The sequence below is a fragment of the Lampris incognitus genome, chromosome 16 (assembly GCF_029633865.1).
Source record: "Lampris incognitus isolate fLamInc1 chromosome 16, fLamInc1.hap2, whole genome shotgun sequence".
In the NCBI taxonomy this organism is placed as follows: Eukaryota; Metazoa; Chordata; class Actinopteri; order Lampriformes; family Lampridae; genus Lampris; species Lampris incognitus.
This window is the reverse complement of record NC_079226.1, coordinates 38175282-38203103: the sequence shown is the minus strand read 5'-3', so window position 1 is coordinate 38203103 and position 27822 is coordinate 38175282. Positions and strand designations below refer to the sequence as shown.

The 27822-nt window shown below is 49.4% G+C and overlaps 3 protein-coding genes across 3 annotated transcripts; 1 reads left to right on the top strand and 2 right to left on the bottom strand.

Moving 5' to 3' along the window:
- Positions 1–20: 20 nt before the first annotated feature.
- rdh12 (retinol dehydrogenase 12) lies at positions 21–9854 on the bottom strand. The gene is made up of 7 exons (XM_056295248.1): positions 9204–9854; positions 7289–7407; positions 6792–6947; positions 6577–6681; positions 5662–5871; positions 4966–5155; positions 21–1485 (listed from the first exon to the last, which is right to left on the bottom strand). Exons 1-7 carry the CDS (start codon positions 9275–9277, stop codon positions 1383–1385), a joined length of 957 nt encoding a protein of 318 aa, XP_056151223.1. The 5' UTR covers positions 9278–9854; the 3' UTR covers positions 21–1382.
- Positions 9855–10027: 173 nt separating this feature from the next.
- vti1b (vesicle transport through interaction with t-SNAREs 1B) lies at positions 10028–15687 on the top strand. The gene is made up of 6 exons (XM_056296522.1): positions 10028–10237; positions 10336–10394; positions 12805–13002; positions 13257–13430; positions 13893–13954; positions 14458–15687. The coding sequence occupies exons 1-6, from the start codon at positions 10141–10143 to the stop codon at positions 14549–14551; spliced, it is 684 nt and encodes a 227-aa protein (XP_056152497.1). The 5' UTR covers positions 10028–10140; the 3' UTR covers positions 14552–15687.
- A 566-nt stretch (positions 15688–16253) lies between these two features.
- Positions 16254–27296, bottom strand: arg2 (arginase 2). Its single transcript, XM_056296521.1, has 8 exons — positions 27057–27296; positions 26778–26850; positions 21136–21310; positions 19204–19363; positions 18363–18457; positions 18129–18233; positions 17836–17972; positions 16254–16949 (listed from the first exon to the last, which is right to left on the bottom strand). The coding sequence occupies exons 1-8, from the start codon at positions 27168–27170 to the stop codon at positions 16759–16761; spliced, it is 1050 nt and encodes a 349-aa protein (XP_056152496.1). The 5' UTR covers positions 27171–27296; the 3' UTR covers positions 16254–16758.
- Between the last annotated feature and the right edge of the window lie 526 nt (positions 27297–27822).

Below are 27822 nucleotides of genomic sequence, written 5' to 3'. Positions count from 1 at the left end.
CTGTGTTGCTAGGCGACGGAATAGACCGTAACGCCACCTGGACGCCCCTTCTGTAAAGCTTTTAATTTTTGTTGACGACAACACTGGTTGAACTCATCTGATGTTCGCCAAATACGTCTCTAATAAGGACAAGTACAAGCCAGGGTTTATTAACGTTTTCATTTATTTACATCAAGTGTAAACATTCAACTCCTGGCATGAATGTAGATCTAGTAAAAGGCATGTTTCTCTCGTATAAAACAGCAACGGCCATAAACCTGGCAGCCTACTTGTGGTGAATGCTGAGAAGGACACGCGACGGGGGAGGAATGTTAAAACATAACTAAGCTCGGAAATGCAAGAGTTCGTCCGGTAACTTCGATTTTGGCAAACGAAAGTAAATTTTTTACCCCAAAAATGCAAAGTTCGCTTGTAAATTTTACAAGGGTTTGAATTTTAATTTTCACATCATTTTTGTTCAATTTACGGAAAACTAGGGTGACACGGGTAGCTGCGTTGGTGTCTGACCACAGGAAATCCATCCCAGAGATCCGTCTCACATGAGACAGTCGCCATGGAGACTGCAGCGCTGCTGTGTTAGCCTCTCAACTGCTGAAAAACATTTACAAAATGGTTGACCCTGAGTTTTAACTGTCGACGCTGTGGTGTCGGTTGGTAAAGGCCGTGTCGGAGCTTAGTCTGCTTGTTAACAACCACGTTTCTTCTTCTTCACTCTTCACCGGCTGCTGCGGTGAAGCCGTTAAACGTCGTGATGCACCATTTTTCCTCAGAGTCCTCCCAGACGATAAGAGAGTCGTGATTCGGCTGTTGTCTTCAAGCAGTAAATAATTTTAACGTGGCAAGTACACAAAGTTCTTCCGATACTTTGCCAATTTCCTTCGCGTAAAAAAGCAACAGAGACGCGCTTGCCGCTTCTCTGGAGACGGGTCCTGACGGGAGTAGTCCGGCTGCGGAGCAACTGAAGGGGAAACTGGGGGAACGAGGCTCATAATTTACCCTGGCTTGACCCGTCACAGTATTCTGCAGCATTACAATTCACCGAGTTGCTTGTTTGCCAAGGCTGTAGTCACGTGGTGTCACAAAACTATACCAGAGTATGAGTTAACGCATGAATACAGCCGGGTGGTGTGGGTTTGGGGAGCCGTCCAAAGGCTGTTATGGAAAACCCAAAACACTCAAGTTATTATGACGTAAATTCTGCCTTGTTACATAAAGAGCAAAAACTCATCATGGTGCCACTTTTAACTCCCACCCAGTCTGCTGAAATGTCCTGACAAAGTAACGCTGAAGTACAGAAAAACCACCAGGAAATGGATGATCATGGAAAGGAGGAGGACTCCGGAGAGCTGAGACAGATGGCGGGGAGCAGAAAGAAACTGGAATCACTCCCACTCGATGCCGAGATGCTCGCAGCTGACGTCCCAGAGCCTCCGTGCTGTCTCCTCACTCCTCCCCTGCAGAGCCACAAAGGCCGGGGCACAGTCACTGAGAGAGAGACAGACAGATGGAGCGAGAGACAGAGCGTGAGGGAGACAGTGTGAGGGAGACAGAGAGAGACAGGGTGAGAGAGAGACAGATTGCGAGACAGAGACAGAGCGTGAGGGAGACAGAGTGCAAGAGAGACAGACAAAGACAGGTCGAGAGAGAGACAGAGAGAGAGGGGAGAGGGGAGAGAGACAGACAGAAAGACGGAGGAGAGACGGACAGACAAAAAGAGAGAGAGATAGAAAGACAGAAAGACAGACAGCGAAAGAGACAGTGTGAGGGAGACACAGACAGAGTGCAAGAGAGAGAGAGGAGAGACAGACAGAAAGACAGAGAGAGAGAGGAGAGACAGAAAGAGACAAAGACAGACAGCGAGAGAGACAGACAGAGAGAGAGAGAGGGGTTATTTCATCACAGATAATGCCAGTTTAAGGTCTTAATTTTTCTCCATTGGTATTTTGGCGATAATTCTCTTTCTATTAACACATTGGAAACAGCAGACCTATGAAAAGACTGAACATTATTCAATTAATTATTCAACCACTCCAGAGACTCCTGATTTTACTGAACCAGCACTTAAAAACTACAAAAATGGAAGCCTCGCCAACATTCATTCATTCATCATCAGCCGCTTCTCGGGGGTCGGGTCGCAGTGGCAGCAAGCTAAGTAGGACACCCCAGACATCTCCGTCTCCAGCAACGCCCTCCAGCTCCTCCTGGGGGATTCCAAGGCGTTCCCAGGCCAGATTGGACATGTAGTCCCTCCAGCGAGTTCTGGGTCTACCCCGGGGTCTCCTCCCAGTTAGCATGCCCGGTAAACCTCCAAAGGAAGGCGCCCAGGAGGCATCCTGATCAGATGCCCGAACCACCTCAACTGGCTCCTTTCGACGCGAAGGAGCAGCGGCTCTACTCCGAGCTCCCTCCGGATGTCCGAGCTCCTCACCCTATCTCTAAGGCTGAGCCCAGACACCCTACAGAGGAAACTCATTTCAGCCACTTGTATCCGCGATCTCACCCTTTCGGTCACTACCCAAAGCTCATGAGCATAGGTGAGGGTTGGAATGAAGACTGACAGGTAAATTGAGAGCTTCCGGCTCAGCTCCTTCTTCACCACAACGGTCCGGTACAATGTCTGCATTACTGCTGATGCTGCACCAATCCGCCTGTCAATCTCCCGCTCCATCCTGCCCTCACTTGTGAACAAGACCCCGAGATACTTGAACTCCTTCACTTGAGGTAACAACTCGTCCCCAACCCGGAGGGAGCAATCCACCATTTTCCGGTAGAGAACCATGGCCTCAGACTTGGAGGTGCTGACTCTCATCCCGGCCATTTCACACTCAGCTGCAAACCTCCCCAGTGCGCGCTGGAGGTCACGTTCTGATGAAGCCAACAAAACCACATCATCTGCGAAGAGCAGAGATGCAATTCTGAGGTTCCCAAAATGGACACACTCCTCACCTTGGCTGTGCCTTGAGATCCTGTCCATGAACATCACAAACAGAATCGGAGACAAGGGACAACCTTGGCGGAGTCTGACACCCACCGAAAACGTGTTCGACTCTGTGCCAAGAATGCGGACACAGCTCTCACTTTGGTTATACAAGCACCGGATGGCTTGTAGCAACTGCCCTGGCACCCCACACTCCTGCAGTACCCCCCACAGGGTGCCCCGGGGTACATGGTCATAAGCCTTCTCCAAGTCCACAAAACACATGTAGACTAGCTGGTCAAACTCCCATGTCCCTCTCAGCACTTCCACAAGGGTAAAGAGTTGGTCCGTTGTCCCACGGCCAGGACAGAATCCACATTGTTCCTCCTGGATCCGAGGTTCGACAATCGGTCGGAGCCTCCTTTCGAGCACCCTAGAGTAGACTTTACCAGGGAGGCTGAGTAATGTGATGCCTCAATAATTGCAGCACACCCTCCGGTCCCCCTAGCTGAGCACAATCCAAATGCTTCTGGTTTTTTTGTCGTTATCATCCCATTTATGTGTTATGTTTAAGGCATTCTGTTAATGGCCTTGTCTCTGTCAGCTGGAAGGGCTGGTATAATGCCACCTGCTGCACAGGCAACCAACCACACCAGCTGCTTCAAACTCCAGACAGCTGTGACATCACTTCACACAGTTACACTGACGGTGTGACCTGATTGGCTGGATTCGACATTTCAGTTCCCAAAACCAAATGGATGCAAATCTCTCAATGCGATGCTTCTTTCTCATGTACACCAACACACACACAGGTATAGGAAAAAACTATGTGCACCATCCAGACTGCCAGCTCACTGAAATCACAACAAAATACATTAAAACTATATGAAGTTACAGGTTTGGTCATTCTGAGGGTGTTTGTAGTCTGGCTTCTGCACTTGAACCTGGTTGAAGACTTTGCTCATATAAAAATCTCTCGGGGCCTACCCATCAGCACCATACAAATCTAAACTCGAGTCAGCACCGGCAAGTTGACTGACAGCGTGATGTAACATCACATGCAACTGGTTCACAATGCTGGACATGAGTGGATGCGGATCTGCGGGGCGGGCAGCACTCTGCAGTTTGAAATGGTACATTTGGCCGACCTGGCAGAAGTGCCGCTCTAGATAATCGCCGATTTGGCCTGTATGTATGAGCTAGCCCTGGATGCCATCCACCCCTCTTCTCTAGAAACTCTTAGTCATCTAATACACTCTTTTTTTGGCTCCTCCCCCTTTTCCTCCCCACCTGTATCCAGCTAATTACCCCACTCTTCTGAGCCGTCCCGGCTGCTGCTCCACCCCGTCTGCTGATCCAGGGAGGGCTGCAGACTACCACATGCCTCCTCCCATACATTAGGAGTCGCCAGCCGTTTCTTTTCACCTGACAGTGAGGAGTTTCACCAGGGGGACATAGCACGTGGGAGGATCACGCTACCCCCCCCCCCCCCGCCAAACAGGCACTCTGACCAACCAGAGGAGGCGCTAGTGCAGCAACCAGGACACATACCTGCATCCGGCTTCCCACCCACAGACACGGCCAACTGTGTCTGTAGGGACGCCCGACTGAGCCGGAGGTAACACGGGGATTCGAACCGGCGATCCTCGTGTTGGTAAGCAACGGAATAGACCGCTACGCTAGCTGGACGCCCCATTTAATACACTCCTAATCTTCTCAGTTTTCGAATGTGGCATTACGTCCCTTGGGTCTCTTATGTGGGCATCACACCAAACTGATTTCTGTGCAAGTACATCCATCCATCCATTATCCAAACCGCTTATCCTGCTCTCAGGGTGGCGGGGATGCTGGAGCCTATCCCAGCAGTCATTGGGCGGCAGGCGTGGAGACACCCTGGACAGGCCGCCAGGCCATCACAGGGCTCTTTGTACGTAGTAGTACAAACACAAAAAAAAACAAAACTTGTTTTCTAATGTATTCATGCTGAATGTAGTCCCCGGTGTTGTGGTAAATCCAGTCAGCGGCCAAGCCCGTCTCCAGCGGCCTACCTGAAGTGCTTCCCAGAGATGGAGTGCAGCTCCTCTGCCACGGCGCAGTAGACGGACGTCTGCGCCCCCTCCCGGGGGGTTTTCAGGAACATGGTGAGGACCGTGAAGAGGATTGTCATGAGGGTTGAGTGCCTGGTCAACTCCGAGTTCACCGTCCCCGGGTGCACCGAGTTCACAGTCACACTGGAACCTGTGAAAGAGAGCCAAGAGGAAGGAGGTTGGTTTCCATGGAGACGCCGCTCACTCTCTCTCATGGGCAGCTTGAAGTGGGTGAATGGTAAAAACACTGGTTTACGGATAGAGAGGAATACAAATGGCTAATAACAACAGCAAAAGTGTTTAAATTGTGTTATTAATCTGCCTCAGTTTAACAAAACCTGTATGGGTTACTTTGCCTGTGATCTCTTGCCAATTTAAGAGCTCGGTTCAGCATTATTATTATTATTATTATTATTTATTAAAAACATATCCACCAGTTTTCACATGCGAATGGTGGTCCGGCAATGCCAACCGAGATTAAAATAAACTGACTCAGACATTCTGCCTGGCAGCAGTAATGCTCTAGAGTTGCCTGTTTTGATCACCGCTACTCGACCCACAATGCACCATTCATCCTCTTTGTTCCCTCCTCCCTGTTTACCAGGGCAGAGCAGGTCACCTGTCCTTATCCTCAGTGTGTGTGTGCGTGTTAACAACCTTTGAGTCTGCGTGCCAGCTCCCTGGCAAACAGCACGTTGGCCAGCTTGCTTTGGCAGTACGCTAAGCCGCTGTTGTAGCTGCCCTGGCTGTGCAGGTCGTGGAAACGGATCCAGCCGAAGTTGTGCGCCAGCGAGGAGACCACCACGATCCGGGCTGGAGCGCTGCGCTTCAGCAGGCCAATCAGGAGGTAGGTCAACAGGAAGTGCCCTGGTAGAGGTGAGGAACACACCCGGCAGGTTAAGGGATCGTCGGTTGGCTGAATACCGAACACGGTTGTTGTCATGGTTACAGAAAAGAGGCGAGAACTTCGAGCTGAAGGTGTTACTTCTGCAGGCTCTGTAAATCTACACATCTTACTACTTTTTATTCAGTGAGTGGTGGGGCTTGTATACCAGCTGGGTTACATTAGAAGGTAAACCAGTTCAGTCATAGCGGTCTATTCCGTTACCTACCAACACGGGGGTCGCCGGTTCGAATCCCCGTGTTACCTCCGGCTCGATCGGGCGCCCCTACAGACACAATTGGCCGTGTCTGCAGGCGGGAAGCCGGATGCAGGTATGTGTCCTGGTTGCTGCACTAGCGCCTCCTCTGGTTGGTCAGAGGGGCTGCGTTTCTCTGAAGGTGTTGGAAGAGAACCGGATGGCTAAATCATTTTGACAAAGCTTTCTGAAGTCTTCTCAGAGTAGACTCGAGTAAATACTCCAGGCTAAGTGGTCTAAAACGCGGTAGGTTTTGACTGTTCTTATCCATTGTGCTCTGCATGCAGTATAACTTTGAAAATGTTCAGTCAGTCAAATGAACTGATGAGTCAGTTAACCAATCAATCAATCCAATCAATCAATCAATCAATTATTCAGTTCCTATGTTACCGGGTCCCTATTTTTGTTCCCCTCACTTTAAGTGAATGCTCACCCAGGTGGTTGACTCCGATCTGCATCTCGAACCCATCTATGGTTTTCATGTATGGACACATCATCACACCAGCGTTGTTGATGAGAACATGAAGTTGGTTGATATCTGGAGAAGAAGAGAATGTGAAGGATAAAATCACACCAATCGTTCAAAAGCCCGAGTGGAGTAAATAGGACGAGAGCGGTACACGTATTATGCAGCTTAAGACAGCATACCTCTCAAGAGATTCTGTGCGAAGGCACGTATGGAGCAGGTGTCCGCTAAATCCAGCTCCCGGACCTCCACCTGCGCGTTGGGGTACACGGCACGGATGCCGGCGGCAGCCTCCTCGCCTTTATTCACATCCCGACAGGCTATTATCACTCGGGCCCCTGGCAAACGATAACCGCTGTCATTATCCTGGTCTCTCAGGAAAAGATACATGTACATTTCGTAATTTTGGGCATTTCACAGATTGCTTATCACGGGCTCTGAGACTGGACGAACGCAACAGTAGTCAAACTTCTTCTTGTCGACAACATTACAAGCGAGCAATACCAACGAGTGCAATGGCGAACTTGACAGTAAGCCGAGAGTGTGGCAAATACTCTCGATGTATGGTGCGACAAACAGCAACCGATTAGTGCTGACATTTTAGGCGTGGGATTACTGTTTTTCTGGGAGGGCTGTTAATGGGGGGTTAAAGGGGGTCAAGGGGGACCAACAGTATCACCTCTCAGGGCAAGGTCCAGGGCCGTTTCCTTCCCAATCCCTGTGTTGGCCCCTGTGATCAGGACCGTTTTCCCATCCAGACGGCCCAGAGACTTGCAGACTCCTCCAGCGGCGTATTTCCTGTCGAGAAGTATGTGTCATAAATGGATGTGACAAAGGTGTTAAAGGACTTTATGATTTTACAGGTAAGCCTCTTAATTTGGTGTGTGGCCGTTCTGTTACGTTGTCACTGGTGGAATCTATGGAGACCAGGGGCCTCGCGTATCAGTCGTTACTGTGGGCAAATTTGTTCTTACACACCCGTGGGATTTTTTAGCCCTCAGATTGTCTTGACAGTCAACAGCAAAGCATGATGGTTATTTGTAATTCCCTCCTCTTAGCATCTATCGTCTACCTCAGTGGTTCTCAACCTTTTTGGGGTCCTGGACCCCCATGCGTATTTTTGATCTACCCTGAGGACCCCTCCACCTGATCTTCGGGGAGGGGGGTTGCAATTTGATAGAAACAGTAGAAACTGCATTTTAAATTGCATTATAGCATTTATTCACTCTTTGGGGCAAAAATAAGTGCTTTCAGTTGTAACTTAGATATAGTTAACAGAACAGAATTCTTATGCCGTAACTTTCAGATATATGTAACAAAACAGAATATGTATTCAGTAACTTTCAGATATATGTAACAAAACAGAATATGTATTCAGTAACTTTCAGATATATGTAACAAAACAGAATATGTATTCAGTAACTTTCAGATATATGTAACAACAGAATATGTATTCAGTAACTTTTAACAATGCGAACGGGAGCGAGATCTCTTATTAAAATACAATAAATTACACTTGTGAAACAGATGTAATTAGAGAAAAAAGTCCTGTTACCCTTTATAGTTTAGGTAGATAAAGGTCTCGGTCACATTTGAGTAAAATAATCCTATTTCTATAAACGTCATAGGATCTTTTTTTTTAAAAGATATTTTATTTTCACGGACCCCTTGCAATTACACCACGGACCACTAGGGGTCCGCGGACCCCCGGTTGAGAAACACTGGTCTACCTATTGCAACGAGCCATCACCCAGGCCTGCAGAGGCACCAGTGGGTAGCCAGTCGGTGTCTACCTTTCAGGGGTTACCAGTGTAACCCATTATTTTCTTGCCCGGTGCGGGATTCGATACGGGGTGTACTGCACCACAAGGCGACGTCACTAACCGCTCGGCTAAAGGGTCAGACCCGTTAACCATGGGGCTCACGTGTCTTATTAGTAGTTTACACTGGTCTCTGAGACAAACTTCAGGGCTAAAACCTCCCACGGGTGTGTAAGCACACGCTTGCCCATAGTAACGACTGACACGCGAGGCCCCTGGCCTCCACCGTTCACATCTAGTAGTCTGGTTAATGATTACGCGCAACGTCAAGTCGACCCACGCTGCCAAAGCGCCGCCTCGTCGCCAATGGCCCGGCGGCCTCGCGCATACAAATCTAACCCCGCCCACGCGCCACCTTCCCACAGGTCCGAGCATCTCCGATGGGAAGGACACCCAGCTGACCTCAGCGCAAATCACTGCCCCCCCCCCCTCGACCGACTGTATTCCGCGACGAGGGGGGGGGGGTGATCAATCGACGGTGTGTAATGAATTTATAATATTAAAAAAGAAAATCACTTCTAATCATGGACACGCGAGCTGACCGAAGTAACAAGTTTACGACGCAGTCGCTCCGCACATCACGAGCGCATCATTTTCGGGATACACGGCACATCACGAGCGCATCATTTGCGCTCGTGATGTGCCGTGTATCCCGAAAATGTATCCGCTGAATGTATCCGAACGTTCGGATACATTTTCGGATACATTCAGCGGATACATTCAGCGAGTAAGCGCGCGGCGCCCGACTCCCCGCGAGCTACCGAGGCTACCTACCTGATATGAGGGGCAAACAGGATCGTCAGCAGGATCACCACCCCGAGGCCTGCGACTATCAATAAGAGCACCATCGTGAGACGACACGGGCGTGCGATCTCCTCTCCCCCCCCTCCTCCTCCCGGCTGGGCCGTCACGGTTCTGCGGGCACAGCAAGCTCGTGTGAAAGTGGTCGATCTCGTAGCTGGTGTCAGCGGCGCTCCAGCCACGTAGATTCATGGGATTGTAGTTTATGAAGCTACTACCCCCCGTTGGTTACGCTGACCCACGTATTTAGGTGCAGATTCGTTTGCGCACCAATTTCTAGTTCAAATTGATGCAAGTTATTTTCGAGCAAGGATAAATAACGGGGACCCCCCCCCGCCCCATCATCATTTGCAAGGCACGTTATTGCGGGCAAATTTGCTCATCTTGGCTTAAAGGCTCGGCGCATTGCGTAGCTTTTGAGGCTGAAACGAAATCGCCGCACAACGAAAATGTTTCGTTGGTTACGCAAGAAACCGTGTCGCCGAGGCGCCGGTAAACCTACGTTTCCCAGAGCGCCCGCGCGAAGGCGGCCAAGTTGGTGCCTGTTGTTAAACGGGCCAATGGAAACGCCATTTTAGAAAAATAAGCCGAGCGTGTTTTCCTCTCGGTGGCCTATTCCGGACACTTTGGGGGTGACTAGAAATCGCACGTCCGGTGTAAATATTCGCAGCCGATTTTCCTTTTCGGCGCGGACCCGCGCAGGCGCTATACACGGCCGCCTTGGTCACGAGGACCGGTAAGCGGAAGTCTTGAGGATCTGATTTAGGCCCCCACCCCCAACACACACACACACACACACACACACACACACAGCGTAACAACATCAGTAAGTTGAGTCGCGGTACGTCGCCTTATAGCGAAGACGAGGCATTTCTCACAAAGCCGCAGCTGATACACGGCAACGCGAAAAATGTCGTCGGAGGAGTTCGAGAAGCTGCACGAAATATACACGTCCCTGTACGACGAGCTGTCGCTGATGCCGGACCGGTTCCTCAGATGCCACGGAGGTAAACCGGCGTAGCTCTTCTGGGCGGGTTTGGGTGACGTTGGGCTGTCCCACAATTGTTGAACTGTGTGTATTCTCGTGTTGTCCCCCCGTCTGCAGAGGAGAGGAAGAGGTTGGTGAGAGCCTTCGACGAAAGACGGGGAGAGGCCGAAGAAGTGGTGAGTTTAGACCAGTGTTTCTCAACCGGGGGTCCGCGGACCCCTAGCGGTCCGTGGTGTAATTGCAAGGGGTCCATGAAAATAAAATATCTTTGAAAAAAAAAAAGATCCTATGACATTTATAGAAATAGGATTATTTTACTCAAATGTGACTGAGACCTTTATCTACCTAAACTATAAAGGGTAACACGACTTTGTTCTCTAATTACATCTGTTTCACAAGTGTAATTTATTGTATTTTAATGAGAGATCTCGCTCCCGTTCGCATTGTTAAAAGTTACTGCATCAAAATTCTGTTGTTACATATATCTGAAAGTTACTGAATACATATTCTGTTTTGTTACATATATCTGAAAGTTACTGAATACATATTCTGTTTTGTTACATATATCTGAAAGTTACTGAATACATATTCTGTTTTGTTACATATATCTGAAAGTTACTGAATACATATTCTGTTTTGTTACATATATCTGAAAGTTACTGAATACATATTCTGTTTTGTTACATATATCTGAAAGTTACTGAATACATATTCTGTGTTGTTACATATATCTGAAAGTTACTGAATACATATTCTGTTTCGTTACATATATCTGAAAGTCACTGCATAAGAATTCTGTTTTGTTAACTATATCTAAGTTACAACTGAAAGCTCTTATTTTTGCCCCAAAGAGTGAATAAATGCTATAATGCAATTTAAAATGCAGTTTCTACCGTTTCTATCAAATTGCAACCCCCCTCCCCCAAGATCAGGTGGAGGGGTCCTCAGGGTAGATCAAAAATACGCAGGGGGTCCAGGACCCCAAAAAGGTTGAGAACCACTGAGTTACACGATCAGCCCCTTCCCCGGCCTGCAGTGGCGCCCCCAGGAATGCTTCATAGGGGGGGGGGGCAAATGGGGCCACTGAAAATCTTGGGGTGGCACACCAAAACCAAAAGCCGTGACTATAGTGTACTGTGTAGGCTAGTGGAAAACTGTCAATATGAGAGTTAAGAAAAATATGCTGTAGCGAATTCGGGGGGCAACCACAGGAACTGCCGCGGCCGGGAAGCGAACCCGTATCGCCCGCACCGCAGGAGGCATCGCTAACCGCTAAACTAAAGGGTCAGACCCGCCAGCCAGCGGCCAGCGTGTCTTCTTATCCATGCATGTTACAATACATTATTCATTTAAATGAACAGCACCTAATGTAAGATATCAGATAGCAGCATATTCTGCATAATCGGAAGCATATTCTGCATATGCGCCTCGTGCCAGGGGGGGGGGGCCAGGGATCGTATCAGGGTGGCTGCAGCCACCCCTTGGGGGCGCAACTGCCGGCCTGTGGAAGAGTTTATTTTCTCGTGAGTTCGGCTCCCTGTGTGCACGTTGGCGTATTTCGCTTTTAGCGAACTCGCTTGCGTGTCGTCACGACCCGGTGAGCTGTGAGACTGTCCCCTCCCGTAGAGCCGGGCATGCTCCTGTCATGGGGGATGTTACCATATAAACTCGTCCCGTGTTGAACCCATTCGGGACGCGTCATTTTTGAGGATCATTCCAGTACTCGTGTATGGGAGAGAATATATACGGATTTAGATCGTCAAATATGCGCCATTATAGACAAATGATTGAAGGAAACTCCTCTATTATTCTTCAGACTGTGTGTGACTCTCTCTCTTTCTCTCTCTCTCTCTCTCTCTCTCTCTCTCTTTCTCTCTCTCTTTCTCTTTCTCTCTCGCTCTCTCTTTCTCTCTCTCTCTCTCTTTCTCCCTCTCTTTCTGTCTCTTTCTGTCTCTCTCTCTTTCTTTCTCTCTCTTTCTCTCTCTCTCTCTCTCGCTTTCTTTCTCTCTTTCTTTCTCTCTCGCTCGCTCGCTCTCTCTTTCTTTCTCTCTCTCTCTCTCTCTCTCTCTCTCTCTCTCTTTCTTTCTCTCTCTTTCTCTTTCTTTCTCTCTCTTTCTCTCTCTCTTTCTCTCTCTCTCTCTTTCTCTCTCTCTCTCTTTCTTTCTCTCTCTCTCTCTCTCTCTCTCTCTCTCTCTCTCTTTCTCTCCCCCCCCATGCACCCTTACTGAAATCCTATCAGTATTTCAATGACTAATGATAATAACAATAGTAATACACTGTCACCATGCCATTTTTGAATTTAAGCTATATTCTCAGTCCTACAGTAAATGTAATTCAGTATGTGCGTCATAAGCACATTAGTAAAGGTATGAAAATCAATTCAAGAATCTCAACAAATAATCCCGTCTCCTAATGCCAGCATGACCCATACATGTAAAAATGGGAAATCTTTTTTTCTTTATTGTTATGTCTGAACACTTGAACTGGCGGTAAGCGGGGTAATCCCAGCGATTCCCTGTTTTGTAAATTTCCCTGGCAAACGACACGGAGGGGGCGAACTCAAGGTTTGTTATTGTGCACCTGCAGTTGCAAGGAATGGACCAAGAGTTGCGCACTGCCCCTCCCTCCTTCCGAAACACTATGTCAACAAAGCTGCGCCTATACCGTCGAGATCTGGGGAAGCTGCAGAGGGACATTAACAGCATGGATCCAGGCCTTGGGTTCTCAGCCCGGCCAATGGGGGGAGGTCCTCATGGCATCTATCCATCCCAAAATGAGCAAAGTGTAAGTATGGGACTCTGTAGCATAGCCATATTGAGTCAGTGTCTTCATGCATGCTCATTAATCCAGGTAAGGAAATCACAGAAAGTTGAGTCAGTTCATCTGGATACGTTTATTATTATCAGTAACAGTGGATGCTTTTACAGTCGTCAGCAAGGCCAGGACATAGGAAGGACTGTTCCATGTTTTGTTTTGGAGCTTTGACTTTGGTCCTTCCACTTCCTATGTAACCGTCAATATTTGCCCACGTTTGTTAGACATACTTGCAGTCACAGAGGGCCTTGCTGCTCCAGGGCACCGAGTCTCTCAGCAACGCCACCCAGAGCATCGAGCGGAGCCACCGGATCGCCACTGAGACGGACCAGATAGGTGCTGACATCATTGAGGAACTTGGTGAGCAGAGGGAACAGCTGGACCGCACCAGAAATCGAGTAAGTTGAGAGTGTTAACTATTGACAGTGAGAACGTTATCTTAACAACCTCGGTGATGGTTACCACATGAAAAAGACAACGTTTTTAGATATTGTGGGTGCTGGGGTTCATTATTTCTTCAAAAAATAAATCTGATAAACATTAGAGCAATTGTACATAGCAGAGGGGTAAACCACAAGACAGGTTTGGGTCAGTGTGGGTTAAAACATTGTGGGATAGAACTGGTTGGTTTGACAATAGATGAACAATAGGTGTTTACATAGATGGATAGATATTAGATGTTTGATATGGCTAGAGATACAGCGATAGATGTCTTAGATAGGTGTCAAGTGAGATATACATATTTGACAGAAATATTTTACATTACATACATATTGAAATTCAATATTTATAGTCTGTGTTTGGTCAGTGTAATACTACCATTTTGTCGTGTTTCTATGGGGCCTCTTTTTGTTTTATAGTTGGAGAATACTGGAGAGAACCTGAGTCGAAGCCGTAAGATCCTCCGTGCCATGTCACGTCGGTATGTGCTGCTTCTTATTAGATTTCCACTTTTCAAATCAGTTATGCTCTCCGAATTTACTATTGTTGATTACTTTTATGCTGAAATGTGCAGGAAGTTTGAAAATAAATTGGGACAGAAAGAGAAGAGCAATTATACTTTCTGATATCCAGCACCGTTAGATTGCCGTCACTGAACGTGAAGTCTTTTTTGCTTCTATGTCTCTTTCATGCCCTTTTCTAGATATAATTTAATGCTTTTAATCCTCCTACGTTTAGAATGCGGCTTTCTGACCCTTTCCTCTTGTATTGTAGCATCACACCATGTAAGTGCAAATTGAATGGGTGACCAACAAAAACTAACTTTTCTTCTTGCACAGAATTTGTGCTACCCTATGTCCCTATGTTATCAGTACAAATTCTTATTCGCTTGTTTTGCCTGGTAATTAAAATTATGCAGATTCCTGCATCTGCAAATCCAGTGAATTCTTATTGTTGACTTTTTTTTTTCTTTCTGTTTTGCAGCCTAATGACAAACAAGTTGCTGCTAGCCATTATCATTTTAATGGAGCTGGCCGTATTGGGTGCTGTGGTCTACCTTAAGTTCTTTCGGACATGAGAAACCCACACCGTCCAAGAGCACCCCTCTCGCCATCTCTGACTCTCCAGCTAAAGAAGAAGAAGAATCTGCAGTCGCAATAATTCTGCCCTCCTGCATTCCACAGACTTTTTGTTCAGATTGGGGGGGCAGATTGGAGGACAGCCAGATGGTTCAGTCTTAAAAGAGGACCTCACCTGGAAGGTGGGCGGAGAAGAAGTTGCTTTAATGTGAAGTTACTCAGCCTGTGTTAGGCACTGTTTTAAAAGAACTATATATCGGTTTTAAAGCTGGAGTTGCACTGTTTTATCTGACTAGAATTGTCCTCCAACAATGATCTGAGACCATCACGTCTCGTAGGATGGCGGAAGCTTCCAGACACGAGCGCTGGCAGCTCCGGTTCCCCCAGTAGTTTCCACGTGGAGTGTTTTTTAGGTCAGACTGTTCCAACGTTCCCTCACCTATGGAATGATACTGACAGCAATACTTGGAAGTATTTCTTTCAGTTATTGTCGTGGAAATATTTTACATGCCTCGGGGTACACAAATTTGGGATTGCAGGTTTATGAATTCTCAACTTGGGGCAATTGAAATGTGTTTTCTGTTGTTGATGAGCGTTCAAAACAGCTACTCCCGTGCTGTGATGTTTTGACGGATGAAGCGGCGTGGGTAGTTTGCACGCCCGGTTTCCAAGCGGCTGCACTTTGTTCACGTACTTGCCAATTTGAGACTAGCGAGGGCCTGAATCCTCCATCCGCCTGTCAGAGAGCTATGAATGGTAAGAAAGTGTTGAAACTTCCATATATGTATGCAATATTTGACCATTACTAACATTGTCCAATCACTGTATGATGCATAAATGACTGTTGGAGCCAGACTTGGGGTTTTATTTTATTTTGTGTTACAGGGTATACAGTACGAAAGCCGACCTTTAACTCTTAAGTTATTTTGTAGCTTTTATTTCTAGGGAAAGCTACCAAACACGTCAGTGAGGAAAAGAGAAACAAACACACACACACAAACGTCCGCCGTGGTCCTGCTGTTACCGAGCCCTGAACATCAGGCCGTGCCAACAGCATCTGTTAGGATAAAGGTACTTCTCAGATAGTAGGCGACGAGGTTATTTTTTATTTGCAGTAGTGTCAGTACTCTGGTCAACTGGGTGTTTCCCAGTGTGGGAGTCACACCTCACTGCTGGGTTGAGTGTGTGTGTTTGTGGTAAGGAAACATGTTTGATAAAGAAATTTCACATAAATTGACAAACATCATTTGACCTTATTGATGGTTTTTTTCCAGTATGGTGGCTACAACTTAGCAGCTGGAACTTTGTACTTCAGACCATTTTTGTAAACCGGGAAAAAAGAAAAACTAAGCAACAAGACACACAATCACAACATGATCACAATGTCACGAGACCAAAATACTACCTTTTATTTCGACAACAGTCGTCCAGTGGTCACATCGAAGACCAAAAAGCTACCTTTTAATTCCCGACACTAGTTATCCAGTGGTCACATCAAAGGCGAACGCGTTACTGATGAGATGACTAATCTGCCAGCCTTTCAATCACAGCCACCGCACACGGGCCGACATGCTGGGTCCTGTAGCGTGCTAGCCAATCCATAGCGATGTAACCGGTAAATAATACAAAGTAAATACACAACACGTAGTTTCATTGTCAAGTACAAAAAACTAGAGAAAACAGAATAACCACAGCTGGTCCAAAAGTGCAAATTTTTTTTTATCCGAGCAAAAATAACATTATTGTTCGTCGTCCAATTAAAATATCGTGCCTCTGGGGCAGGGGCGCAACTTACTTGTCAAAACCAGACACATGCCCACTTAATTTGTAGCAGCAACGACCCTTTGCAAACTGGATTATTCGGGGGAACTGATAGTGAATCATAACGACTTAGTCTTGCTATTTGAAATTAATACCACTTCAAAAAAAAAAAAAAACACTGACAAAGGTTTGAGTAATGGTGTCACAAAAGGCTTTGTCTCACCAGTAGCGGCGAGCGCTTAAATCGTTATAATGGCGAGGACCTTCCGTGCGTTTGCGGTGTCTTCAGACACGACTAACGGTTGAACATAAGAGTTACGACTACAGCGAGAAAGAAATGAATATTTACAGCTCTAGCTACAGTCGGATTCACGTTTCCTTCAAAAGTTCTGGAATGCTCGGGGACATCAAGTCCGTAAAGTCCGTCGCGCCCGCTCCCTCCCTCTCAGAGTCGGAGCTGCTCAGTGTCTTCCTTGGCCGAGGGAATCTCGTGGACGGGCACGTGAGCTCCTTCCCTCGTCTGTCCCAACGAAGAGGCGATGACGTCCACTGCCAGCGAGGCGGTGGCCTCCACGGCTTCGCGGCTGGCTCCCAGGACGGGGTTCACTTCCACCAGGTCCATGGCTGACAGCAGGCCTACGCGACAACACAGTGCGGTGTTAGGACGTGGGAATTAAACAATAGGGTACGTGGGGTCGTCCTGGGTCAAAGCGATCCTCACGGCCATCTCAGAAGATAGCATACCCAGCCCTTGTAATCTCAAAAGAAGAGTCCCTTTTTTTTTTTGGAAACAACATTTCAGTGAGAGACTTTTCTCATCAGTATGCTGCAACTTCGACCTCAGACTTCACTATTTGATGTATCTTGAATAAAGTGAACTCGCTGCAGGCCGCTCTAGACAAGTGTCAGTTCAATTGTTATAATATGGTTTATTGTAAAGAACAAATGCATTTTGCCAAAGAGCCAAAGTCACTGTGCATACTGGGGTTAATGTGGTCCAGCTTCAGCTTAGTTAATCAAGTCAAAATACTGTGGCGAATTCAGGGGGCAGCCGGGAACCGCTGCAGCTGGGACGCGAACCCGGGTCTCCCGCACCACGGACAACTGCACTCACCAGTCGACTAAAGGGTCCGACCTGTCAGCCAAGGGTAGCGAGTCTACACATCCGTGGCTGTTACACTACCCCCTCCTTCGGGAAGCGCATCCCCGCACTTAAGCATACCAGATCCCTCACGCCTCACGCTTCCGATGGCCTCACGGTCTCACCATCCCACTTCTGACACCAATGTAGCAAATTCAGGGGGCAGCCGGGAACCCGGGTGGGACCCTTTAGTCGACTGGACCCGGGTTCGCGTCCCGGCTGCCCCCTGAATTTGCTACAATATCAAATTACTGGATCAATATAAGGGGGTACACCATCAATCATCTATATTTTGGGGGGGCGTGTTAAGCTCGTATGAAGAAAGAAAACCAGCTTTTATTTGAAAATGGTCGTTGTTGCCTGCGGTCCCATTAGAAGTACCTGTGTTGTGGATTTCTTCTGTGATGTACATCCCCTCTCTGTAAGTCAAACCTCCGTTCACCGGTGTCCCCGTGGCAGGAGCCAGGGAGGGGTCAAATGCATCAATGTCGAAGCTCAGATGGATTGGCCGCTGTTTCCTGTTTGAGAAGATGAGCAACGTGAAGGTCAATATTCAGGCCGTACATAGGCCAGCATCTGCTCCAAAACACCCAACATGGAAACGAGACTAATAACTGAAGCGCTTTAAAATGAAGGGAACCATAAATGGAATCAAATAAGCCAGTAGATTTTACCTCGCCAAAAGGTGGTCAAGGGTGACTTCCATGACCCTCTGGATGCCAAGTCTGTCGATGTCCCTCATGGAAAAGTACTGGATACCCAAGTTCTTTAGGATGTAGCTGCATGACAAAGAAAATATGGAAATATCACCAACGACATCAATCTAGCTCCCGTAGAGAAAAACAACAGGAGACAGAAACATGTTCAAACCCACCAAGTGGGGTCCTGGAATAACCAAATGTACTCACTGCTCTCCAGGGTCAACGTCTCGCAGTCCGATATAGACCAGGTCACTGGAGGACAGGAAGGGCTTCATCCAGGAGAATCCTGGGATGTCTGGCATCTGTGATGGACGGTTTGGAATAAAAATTAAAAATCAAAATATGCAGACAAACAACTAGAGTGGAATTATTGTTATCGTTATTGTTATATTGTCTATTAGGTGTTTTTAACGGTTTTAAAATATCTCAAGATGACTTATTTGTTGAAGTAATAGCAGTAGTAGTAGCAGATTTGGCATCTGTATTATTATTATTATTGACCATTAAGTGTTTTCTATCTTTTTTTTCCTTCTCCCCAATTGTATTCGGCCAATTACCCCACTCTTCCGAGCCGTCCCGGTCGCTGCTCCACCCCCTCTGCTGATCTGGGGAAGGCTGCAGACTACCACATGCCTCCTCTGATACATGTGGAGTCGCCAGCCACTTCTCTTCACCTGACAGGGAGGAGTTTCACCAGGAGGACGTAGTGCATGGGAGGATCATGCTATTCCCTCCCAGTTCCCCCTCCCCCCTGAACAGGTGCCCCGACCGACCAGAGGAGGCGCTAGTGGAGCGACCAGGACACATAACCCAGGCCGCTGCGGTAAGGACTCAGCCTTATGTGGTACCCCTCTACCAGGTGAGCCACCGGGGTGCCCCCAGAAAAGCCCTTATTTGTTACTCAGCAATTACCCCTCATCATAGTTCAGTTACATCTATTTCACTCTTACATGTATTGCACTTTGCCATGACTTGGGTAGTTGTGTGTAATGAATGACCTGTAATTTCAAGTGTTACCGTATGTTGACTCTAACTGAATTCCCTCTACCTTGTCTTGCAGCTCTTTAAGCATGAAGGCCACAGACTGACCATGGATGTTCCCCGAGGGCGAGGTCATGGGCGTATTCACATCAGCGTGGGCGTCTACCCAGATGAGGCCCAGGTCAGGGCACTGCTGGGCGTGGCCTTCCACGGAGCCGATAGCCAGGCTGGGAGTGCAGCACATCAACCATTTTAAAACATGTCATGTTGAACGGTCTCTTCCCCGTGGCGTTCTCTCTGCTCAACCAGCCAGGCTAGTCTAACAGTCCATGATGATACCCCCACCCCCAAACACACACACACAGACCCCCCCCTTCTCCCCACCCTGGTCAGGTAGGCTACACTCAAGCACTGTTCTTTCAGTATGTCTTAATGCACGCTCAATAACCCAGGTAAGAAAATCACAGAAAGGTGAATCAGTCCATCTGGACACGACGTTTACTGACAAAAACGTGGCATCACACATCTAAGTGACCTCTTCGGTCTCAACTGACGGAAGGTATCCCCGCCCTTATAAACAATACAGTGGCATAACGACCAAAAACGACCACCGGTTTCATATGCAAATTGCCGTGACTGGAGTTACAAGTCAACTATGTGAAGAAGGAACAATCATCCCTGAACCGTGGAGGGCCTTAGGGCCCAGACACGCCAAACCGACTAGCGGCGAGGCCGTCTGGGCCAAAAAGTAGCACTTGAACACACCGCGAAGACTGCAGCCGACAGCCAACTAGCATGTACTACGTTCTGCACTGATTCGCTAAGCTGAACAGCCAATCGGAGCGATCTCCCTCACCGCCGGGCTCCGCCGACTCAACATGCCGAACCGGCCGAAAAGCTGCCGACAGGGGTCCGACTAGTGCGGGACACACCGCAAAAACCAGGGTCACGGACGCTCACCGACGGCCCGACACTGGTCGGCCTGGTGTGTCGGAGCCCTCAGAGTACATCTGTCACCATCTTACGATGCCGTGAGTGCAACTATTCCCCGATCCTGTGTGAACAGTACACGTGGCCACTGTAACTCTAGTTAACGGTCACGCCCATATTTGCATATGAAACCGGTCGTTGCTTTCGGTCGTTATGCCACTGTAGTGTTGATAAGGGTGGGGATACCTGCAGTCAGTTGAGACCGAAGAGGTCACTTATGCCCCTCTTCCACTACACAGTACCGGCTCAACCTGACTCGACTTTTTCCGTTTTCCATTACTGGAAAGTACCGGCGTTTTGGTGGAGCGGGTGCCAAAATCATTGCGGCTCCACTGAGAGGGTACTGTTACGGTGATGGAACGCGACACTCTGTGAGTCGAGTTGAGTCGGGTCGAGCCGAGCCGGTACCATGGAGTGGAAAAGGGGCATTAGATGAGCGATGACACGTTTCTGTCGATAAACCTTGTGTCTAGATGAACTGATTCACCTTTTCTGTGATATTCTTTTAGTATTTTTTTTTAGCACTCTTCATTATCACCCTCTTTTGAGTTTGCACCAAATCATTTAAATCCCAACAACGTGCAAGAATGCTAACTTTACTGCATGGTTTAAGCTAGTGCTTTTACTCTGCAGCATCCAAGTACTTGCCTGTCCAGTTGCGCTACATTGCTGCGTTACATGTTGTTGCACATATGTTGTATTAATTGTATCATTTGTGACTTTATGTTCTTGCGCTGACTGCCAAGTCAAAATTCCTGAGTAAGTACGCCGTACACGTGGGAAACTCACACCGCTCGCTCGTTACTGCAGGAGGACTTTTTTTGCAGCACGCTCTAAACACTACGTTGAAGACACAGTACAGATAGATCAAACCGCCGAGTGCCAGAAAGGGTCATTTAATCTACCCCTGACTACACGAGTAGCACATCTCCACAGCAGGTCTCAATTACACTGCGTTTCAGTGAGTTGAGGGGCAGCTGGGACTGGCGTTTGCCACTGCGACGGTTACCTGTGATCGCCTCCCAGCATGACGCAGGTGTGTCCCGCCCCGACGGCGCTGCTCACGGCGTCGGACAGCAGCTTGTTGGCGCGGCCCACTGTGCGCGGGAACGGCACCTGCATGAACGGCTCGTCCTTCTCAGGGTGGTGGAAGTTGAGGTCTCCGAAGTCGTGAACCGGATAGTCTGTGGAACACATGAGAGATCTGCTGTGAATGCGGGGTGTTTCCGTTTTTTTTTATTATCTTTGTATGTAATTAAAATACTGAGCTAACTACCAACACGGGGATCGCCAGTTCAAATCCCTATGTTACCTCCGGCCTGGTCGGGCGTCCCTACAGACATAACTGGCTGTGTCTGCGGGTGGGAAGCCGGATGGGGGTTTATGTCCTGGTTGCTGCACTAGCGCCTCCTCAGGTCGGTCGGGGCGCCTGTTCGGGGAGGAGGGGGAATAGCGTGATCCTCCCATGCGCTACATCCCCCTGGTGAAACGCCTCACTGTCAGGTGAAAAGAAGTGGCTGGCAACTCCACATGTATCGGAGGAGGCATGTGGTAGTCTGCAGACCCTCCCCGGATCAGCAGAGGGGGGGGGGGCAAATAAAAAAAAATACTGAGCTAAAAAAAACGTGTTGTTTGGAGAAAATCATATTTAAATGTGAAAGAAGGTTAGGTCGTTCGCATGTGTATTGTGGGAGACGCCTGACTCGGGGGGTGGGGTGGGGGTTGGTGTGGCATAGGGGGAATTTAAGCCACTTCAACAACCGCACACTTTGTAAAATCACTTATCAGAAAGCTAGTGTATTCGTTGAAACCAAGCAGCAGTTACCTCAGGAGCAAATTAAACTCATGATGTGTTCAAGCCTGAGATATCGATTATTATGAGATCCTTTCACCGAAGTACAAGTGTTAGCATCATATTAGGTATTTGTACCCATAGTACTAGATTAAAGGCTGACTTACATATAGTATCTGTATTCCACAATGAAAAGGTCCACTTCTTGAGAGAAAAGACCCATCCCTTTCAGTAGGCCTATGGAAGTACTGCATCATAACCGCTATTTTCTCCGGCCTGATTAAACATATACGTCCGCTGGCCCGGTTCAAAACACTGCTTATTGCGAAGCCGGACTCACTTAACTCTTCTGGAACTTTGGTTACGGTGCACTTTCCGCAGTTACTTGGCTCAGGTTTCAGGCTGCTAAACAGATGGGCGTATTAAACGCCCCCCCTCCCCCCGAGATTTCCATTTAGATTAGGATGCGGAGCTTGAAGTAAATAAGTGATGCGATCCGCCGTATTGGGTGGGTAGGGCTCGCCAGGGAATGAGAGCCGCGGCGGAGGTGTAGCGTTACTCTGCTGATCCAAGGGGAACGAATGTGCCACCACTTTACCATTAGTAGACAGGACAGGAATAGCTCGTCTCGATGCAATCGTGAGCATCTATTGCGGGAACAAGGTACGCCGAGTCACGGTTACAGTAAACTTACAGTCTGAATTATCAGAGTTATGTTTAGGCTGTCAGAAGCCTACATTAATTTTATAACAATACTAATATAATAATATTACATTTACATAGCGCTTTTCTAGACACCCAAAGTGCTTCACATTGAAGGAGGTAACTCATTTCAACCACCACCAGCGTGTAGCACCACCTGGGTGATACATGGCAGCCATTTTGCACCAGAATGCTCACCACACACCAGGTTGAGGTGGAGAGGGAGGAATCATTACATGAGGGGATGATTAGGCGGCCACATGCAGAGAGCCAGGTTGGGAATTTTTGCCTGGACAAAAATATGAGGAACATGTGTTTCACAACCTCACAACCAACGGTTTGAATTCAAGTCTTGTTGATCCTATAGCCTACAGCAATATGAGGTAAAATCACAAGAGTTTCCAAAATTAAAACTAAGGTTAAAACTGTCATGACTCCTGCTTAGGCCATGTGTGTTTCCCTTGCCCGTTCTGTCTCTGTCCCTGCCTTCAGTCCTTCAGCACTCTCTACTCTAGTCTTTTTGCCATTTCTCCACCTAAACCGACCTGCAGCAGTTCTTCAGTACTTATACCGGTCTCAATCATCCATTGCCTGCCAGTTTGTCATAGTTACTTCCACGAACTCTTTCTTTCTCACCAACTCTGACCCTGATTCTGCCTGTTCTGAGCTCCCCCACGGTAACCATTTTGGTGTGCAAATAAAAGAGCATTCCCGGTGTCCTGCAGTGTATGGGACACAGGAATTACCATTACAAAGAGAGTTCTGCCTCTCGACTCCTTTCACACTGGCTTGCCATACTGGCGTCAGAAGTGGGATTTCGCTGAAGAATGGGGAGGGAGATCTGGAGATGGAGCGGGACACTGAGCGGCCCCGTTGGTGCCTGGAAAACCTGGCATGGCAAAAGACATAGCCTTGCCAGAGGTGAAAGTTTTCCAGCCTACACTGATGGCTCCAGTGCACTGCAGCCCCACCGCCCCCTAGAGGTCAGGAGGGCCAATACAGAGGAATGCCTGCTGCCCGCTGCCACTGACCGCCCCCCTAGAGGCCAGGAGGGCTAATACAGGGGAACACCTGCTGCCCGCTGCCACCAACCACCCCCTAGCGACTGGGAAGGCTGCTGCACATAGAACACCAGCCAAGCTGCCCAAGTACTGACAGAGCTAGAGCCGTACTTCTCGCAAGTCCAACTAGCGACATGGCACAGCGGATGGTGTAACAAAGAAGCTGCCATCCACGTGGCTCTGGCATTGGAGGGAAAGACTTTGTAGGTGCTCCTCAACCTAGCCCCAGCGGAGCAGCGGGACCTCCAGGCCCTGACCATGGTGCTGGAGAGGTGATTCGGGCAACAACCCTTCACTGACCAGAGCAGGGAGCAGCTAGCCAGCCGCCGTCGCCACCAAGAGGGAGAGAGCCTGTCAGGTTGGCCAACTACGAGGAGGAGGAGCAGGACGCAGAAGAGGTCTACCAAGTTTGGCCTCCACCACAGCAGTCTCGGCGATGGCCTTCAACATCCAGGCAACATCCACCCCAGCCGACTGACCGCTGTTACCGCTGTTACCGAGCCCTGTCCAACCTGTGTGAGGTCCTTGCTGCCATTCGTCGGGCCAGCTAAGGTGGCTGTCATCTGCGACAGGCCAACCCCTGCTCACGTTGGCGAGCTGCGAAGGTTCCTGTGCCTGATGTCATACTACCGCTGGTTCACCCAGGACTTCGCCACCATCGTCAGTCCACTCCACTGCTTGACTGACAAGGGCCAGCCATGCAACTGGGACAATGCCTGTGCTGCATCCTTCACCTGACTCCAGGTGGCTCTCACTAAAGCTCCAGTCTTGGCTTACCCTGCTGCCCAAAAGTCCTCATCATGGACACTGGTGCCAGCAATGTAGGGATCGGAGCTGTCCTCTCCCAGGGGGGGAGCAGATGGGGAGCATGCCGTGGCCTTCTTCAGTCACCCCCTGAGTTGGGCAGAAAAGAACTACTGCATCACCTGATGTGAGCTGCTGGCTGTGGTTCTGGCAGTACAACACTTCTGGCTGTATTTGCACAGCAGCCACTTCCTCATCCACACAGACCACACCTCACTTACCTGGCTCCTGAACTTTTAAGCACCCTGAGGGCCAGGTGGTCTGATGGCTGGAGGTGCTTCAAGGGTATGACTTTGAAATCCATCATTGGGCGGGTGACATCATAGCAACACAGACACGCTCTCCTGGCACCCCTGTGCGGCATTGGAGTGCCGCTACTGCCAGTGGCAAGAAGAGCAGGGCCAGATGTCCCAACCAACAGTAACGAGGAAGTGATTCCCGTTGACCACGCAGCAACTGAGCCAGCAGCACTGGCACTGGCACTGGCGAGGGGCTGTTTGGAGACGGGACGGTGCCCTCAGTGGACAGAGGTCTTAGCGCTGGGGTCCGAGGTAAAGCCCTACAACTCTCAATGGGGCAACTTCGAGCTCAATAACGGGTTGGCTTACCGGAGGTGGCAAGCTCCCAGACGAGGGAGCGACCTCCTGCAGCTATTGGTGCCCCGTGTGCTCTGTCCCCAGGTTCTCCAGCTGATCAATTGCTCAGTGGGGGCAGGGCACTGCAGGAACGCCAAGACTCTCCACTGCCTCGGGGCAGTTCTACTGGCCTGACTGTTGACGAGACGTAGAACTACACGTGTACTACTGCGACTCCTGCACCACCCAGAAGGAACTGACCTGGCGCTACCACGCCCCACTGCAGCAGTACTCTGTGGGGGCCCCAATGGAGCAAGTAGGGGTAGATATCCTTGGGCCTTTCCCCGTCACCAACTCTGGCAACCACTATGTCCTCGTGGCTATGGACTACTTCACAAAGTGTCCAGAGGCATATGCGGTGCCGCATCAGAGTGCCACCACGACGGTGGAGAGGCTGGTAGAGGAGATGTAGGCCTGCTTCAAAGTTCCCACCGAGCTATTGCCATTAAAGAGATCTCTGCCACTCGACCCCTTCTCCCACGCCGGCTCCCCACAGTATATTTCCACTCTTATTGAAAGGAATAGCTGGTGAGGTTTCTTTATATTTAAACAAGTTAGTTTTTCATGACGCAATGCGGCTATTTGTTGTATTATGACTGTAACAACGTTTTTTGCCTTGCTTTAATCTATTCTGCCGACGACTGAATTTCCAACGGGAAAGAGCCTGCACTTTTCTTGGGGCCAGCAGATTTCACGCCTGTTTTCACCACGATGTGCTTTGTGTGGCGTGGTGTGATTAACATTTTAATGACAAAGAAGAAAGACGAGAGAGAAATGCAGGTGAGGAACCCTCCCCCTACGGGGGGAGGTCTCCCCCACCAGAAAAACAAGATTAACGTTGAAACTGACTGTGTTTTTGTAGGCTACTGGACGTAATCTAGGGCCATAAAAAGCATGCACATCCATGTTGTGCCTGTGGGCAGAGACAAATCCGGTTCTGCTAAGTGTGCCAGCTATCCACGTCCTGCATCAGGAAAAACATTCTCAGCACTATAGATAGGATTCCCCTGTGCGTGTGCGTGTGGGGGGGGGGGTGTTGCGCAACAGCCGGTGTTATCTCATCAACAGCTGATGACTGGACACATGAGACAAGGATTACCTTGCAAAAATAAAGTGACCGGCATGTTTAAGTAGACGAGGAGAGGATATTTCTCTCCTCTTTCCACCAGATCCACCCCCCCCCGCATAACGCCTTCAGTTACGCCGCTCTGTGGCATTGATCCTTTTGGTAAACCCCATTGTAGCCTACGTGGGAAATTTAACCCCCCCCCCCCAGTGGGACTGTCTGACATTAAGGACAAGGCTTTCGAATGACGAGCGTGCGCGCTCGGCGGTGACGTCAGCGGGTGGAAATAATGCGCCACACGGCCGCCACCCTGCCCAACATGCGGCTCGGCTAGGGGAGGAACAGCGTGCTCTCCGATCAGACACGTCTTAGAAATCCCCCCCCCCCCCCACGCCCGGGCTTAAGGCGAAGTAACCACGCCGATCGATTCTCAGTACCCTCGTTCGACGGCACTGGGGGCATCAAGGAGAAGAAGGAGGAGGAGGAGGGATCGGGAGAGGGGGGGGGGGTGGGTGGTCGACGCGACCAAGGCGAAACCTGTAGGCTGCTTTCCTCCGCCTGTTACATAACCGCGACGTCCGCGTCACCTACCCAAATTCGAGAGCCTCTCGACCAGACCCGCGTCCCTGATGACTTTGGGGCCGCGCTCCACGCCTCTTCTTTTCTGTTGGGGGAGATACAAATGTGTCGTTAAGCGCAGCCGCGAGCTCTAAACCCGCGAGGAGGGGGGGCTCGGTGACACCTCTGTGACGCGCTTGTACCAAAAAAAAACAACAATAATAACAATAAAAAAATGAAATCAACGAGTGGATCACACACTTCCTGTACCCGTTACAAGGGTGATGAGAGGGGGGGGTTCGTGTGCCTCACCTGTCCTTTGGAGAACGGGGCGCCCAATATAGCCACGGAGTGCGCCCTGCTCTGTCGGCAGACGTGGCTGAGCTGAGTCCGCAGGAGACGAGACAGGGGTTCCCTCAGCGCCATTTCGTGCCGATCGCAAACCGCCGGTGTAGCCCGAGACAAGAGGCGACCGCCGCACGGGTGTAACGAACTCTGTTACACGAGCACCGACGAGTCTGACGAAAGCTCGGATGCTGAGTGAGTCCGCCTCCAGCGCGGGGGCCGGCCTTTATCCCCCACCCCACCCTCCCCCCACCCCGTTAAGGCGCTTCATATTCATGAGGGGATGAGAGGAGCGGAGAGGGGGGGGTTCAGGGGCGACATCGCCTCCCTCCGCGATCTAAAGAGGGGGGCGGGCGGGGGGGGGGGTCGCTCAATTAGAAACCCGACAGGCCAGGGAACCCATTTCAAAACGCGACATTACTATACGACCCCCCCCCGCCCCGCGTCCATTTATGGAGTTCCGGTAAGTGTTGACACACCTTTGTTAGCAGCCAATGAGAAACGACGGAAGCCGTGGGTTCGTTCCGAAGGCGTGGCCGATGCGCGCCAACCGCCGTCGCCGCGAGGTTTGTTTTGAAACGCTCCCGCAGGCTCGCGCCGGGGGGGGCCCGGCCTAACTTGCCTCACGGAAATTTCCACGCCGGCGGCCATTGCTCACCCGGTGACGTTGCCCCCCCCCCGCTTCCGGCAAGCCGGAGGCCGCGTTTGGTCTACCCTGAATACGCAAAGCCTT

Excerpts from the sequence above, each read along its gene's own strand:
- vti1b (XM_056296522.1), top strand. The coding sequence starts at position 10,141 with ATGTCGTCGGAGGAGTTCGAGAAGCTGCACGAAATATACACGTCCCTG. Across the intron at positions 10,238-10,335 it reads GTTCCTCAGATGCCACGGAG|AGGAGAGGAAGAGGTTGGTG; the intron begins GTAAACCGGCGT and ends CCCCGTCTGCAG. Across the intron at positions 13,955-14,457 it reads CTCCGTGCCATGTCACGTCG|CCTAATGACAAACAAGTTGC; the intron begins GTATGTGCTGCT and ends TCTGTTTTGCAG.
- rdh12 (XM_056295248.1), bottom strand. The coding sequence starts at position 9,277 with ATGGTGCTCTTATTGATAGTCGCAGGCCTCGGGGTGGTGATCCTGCTG. Across the intron at positions 5,156-5,661 it reads GCTGGCACGCAGACTCAAAG|GTTCCAGTGTGACTGTGAAC; the intron begins GTTGTTAACACG and ends TCTCTTTCACAG. Across the intron at positions 1,486-4,965 it reads ATCTCTGGGAAGCACTTCAG|TGACTGTGCCCCGGCCTTTG; the intron begins GTAGGCCGCTGG and ends TCTCTCTCTCAG.
- arg2 (XM_056296521.1), bottom strand. The coding sequence starts at position 27,170 with ATGGCGCTGAGGGAACCCCTGTCTCGTCTCCTGCGGACTCAGCTCAGC. Across the intron at positions 26,851-27,056 it reads CCCCGTTCTCCAAAGGACAG|AAAAGAAGAGGCGTGGAGCG; the intron begins GTGAGGCACACG and ends CTCCCCCAACAG. Across the intron at positions 21,311-26,777 it reads CGAGAGGCTCTCGAATTTGG|ACTATCCGGTTCACGACTTC; the intron begins GTAGGTGACGCG and ends TGTGTTCCACAG.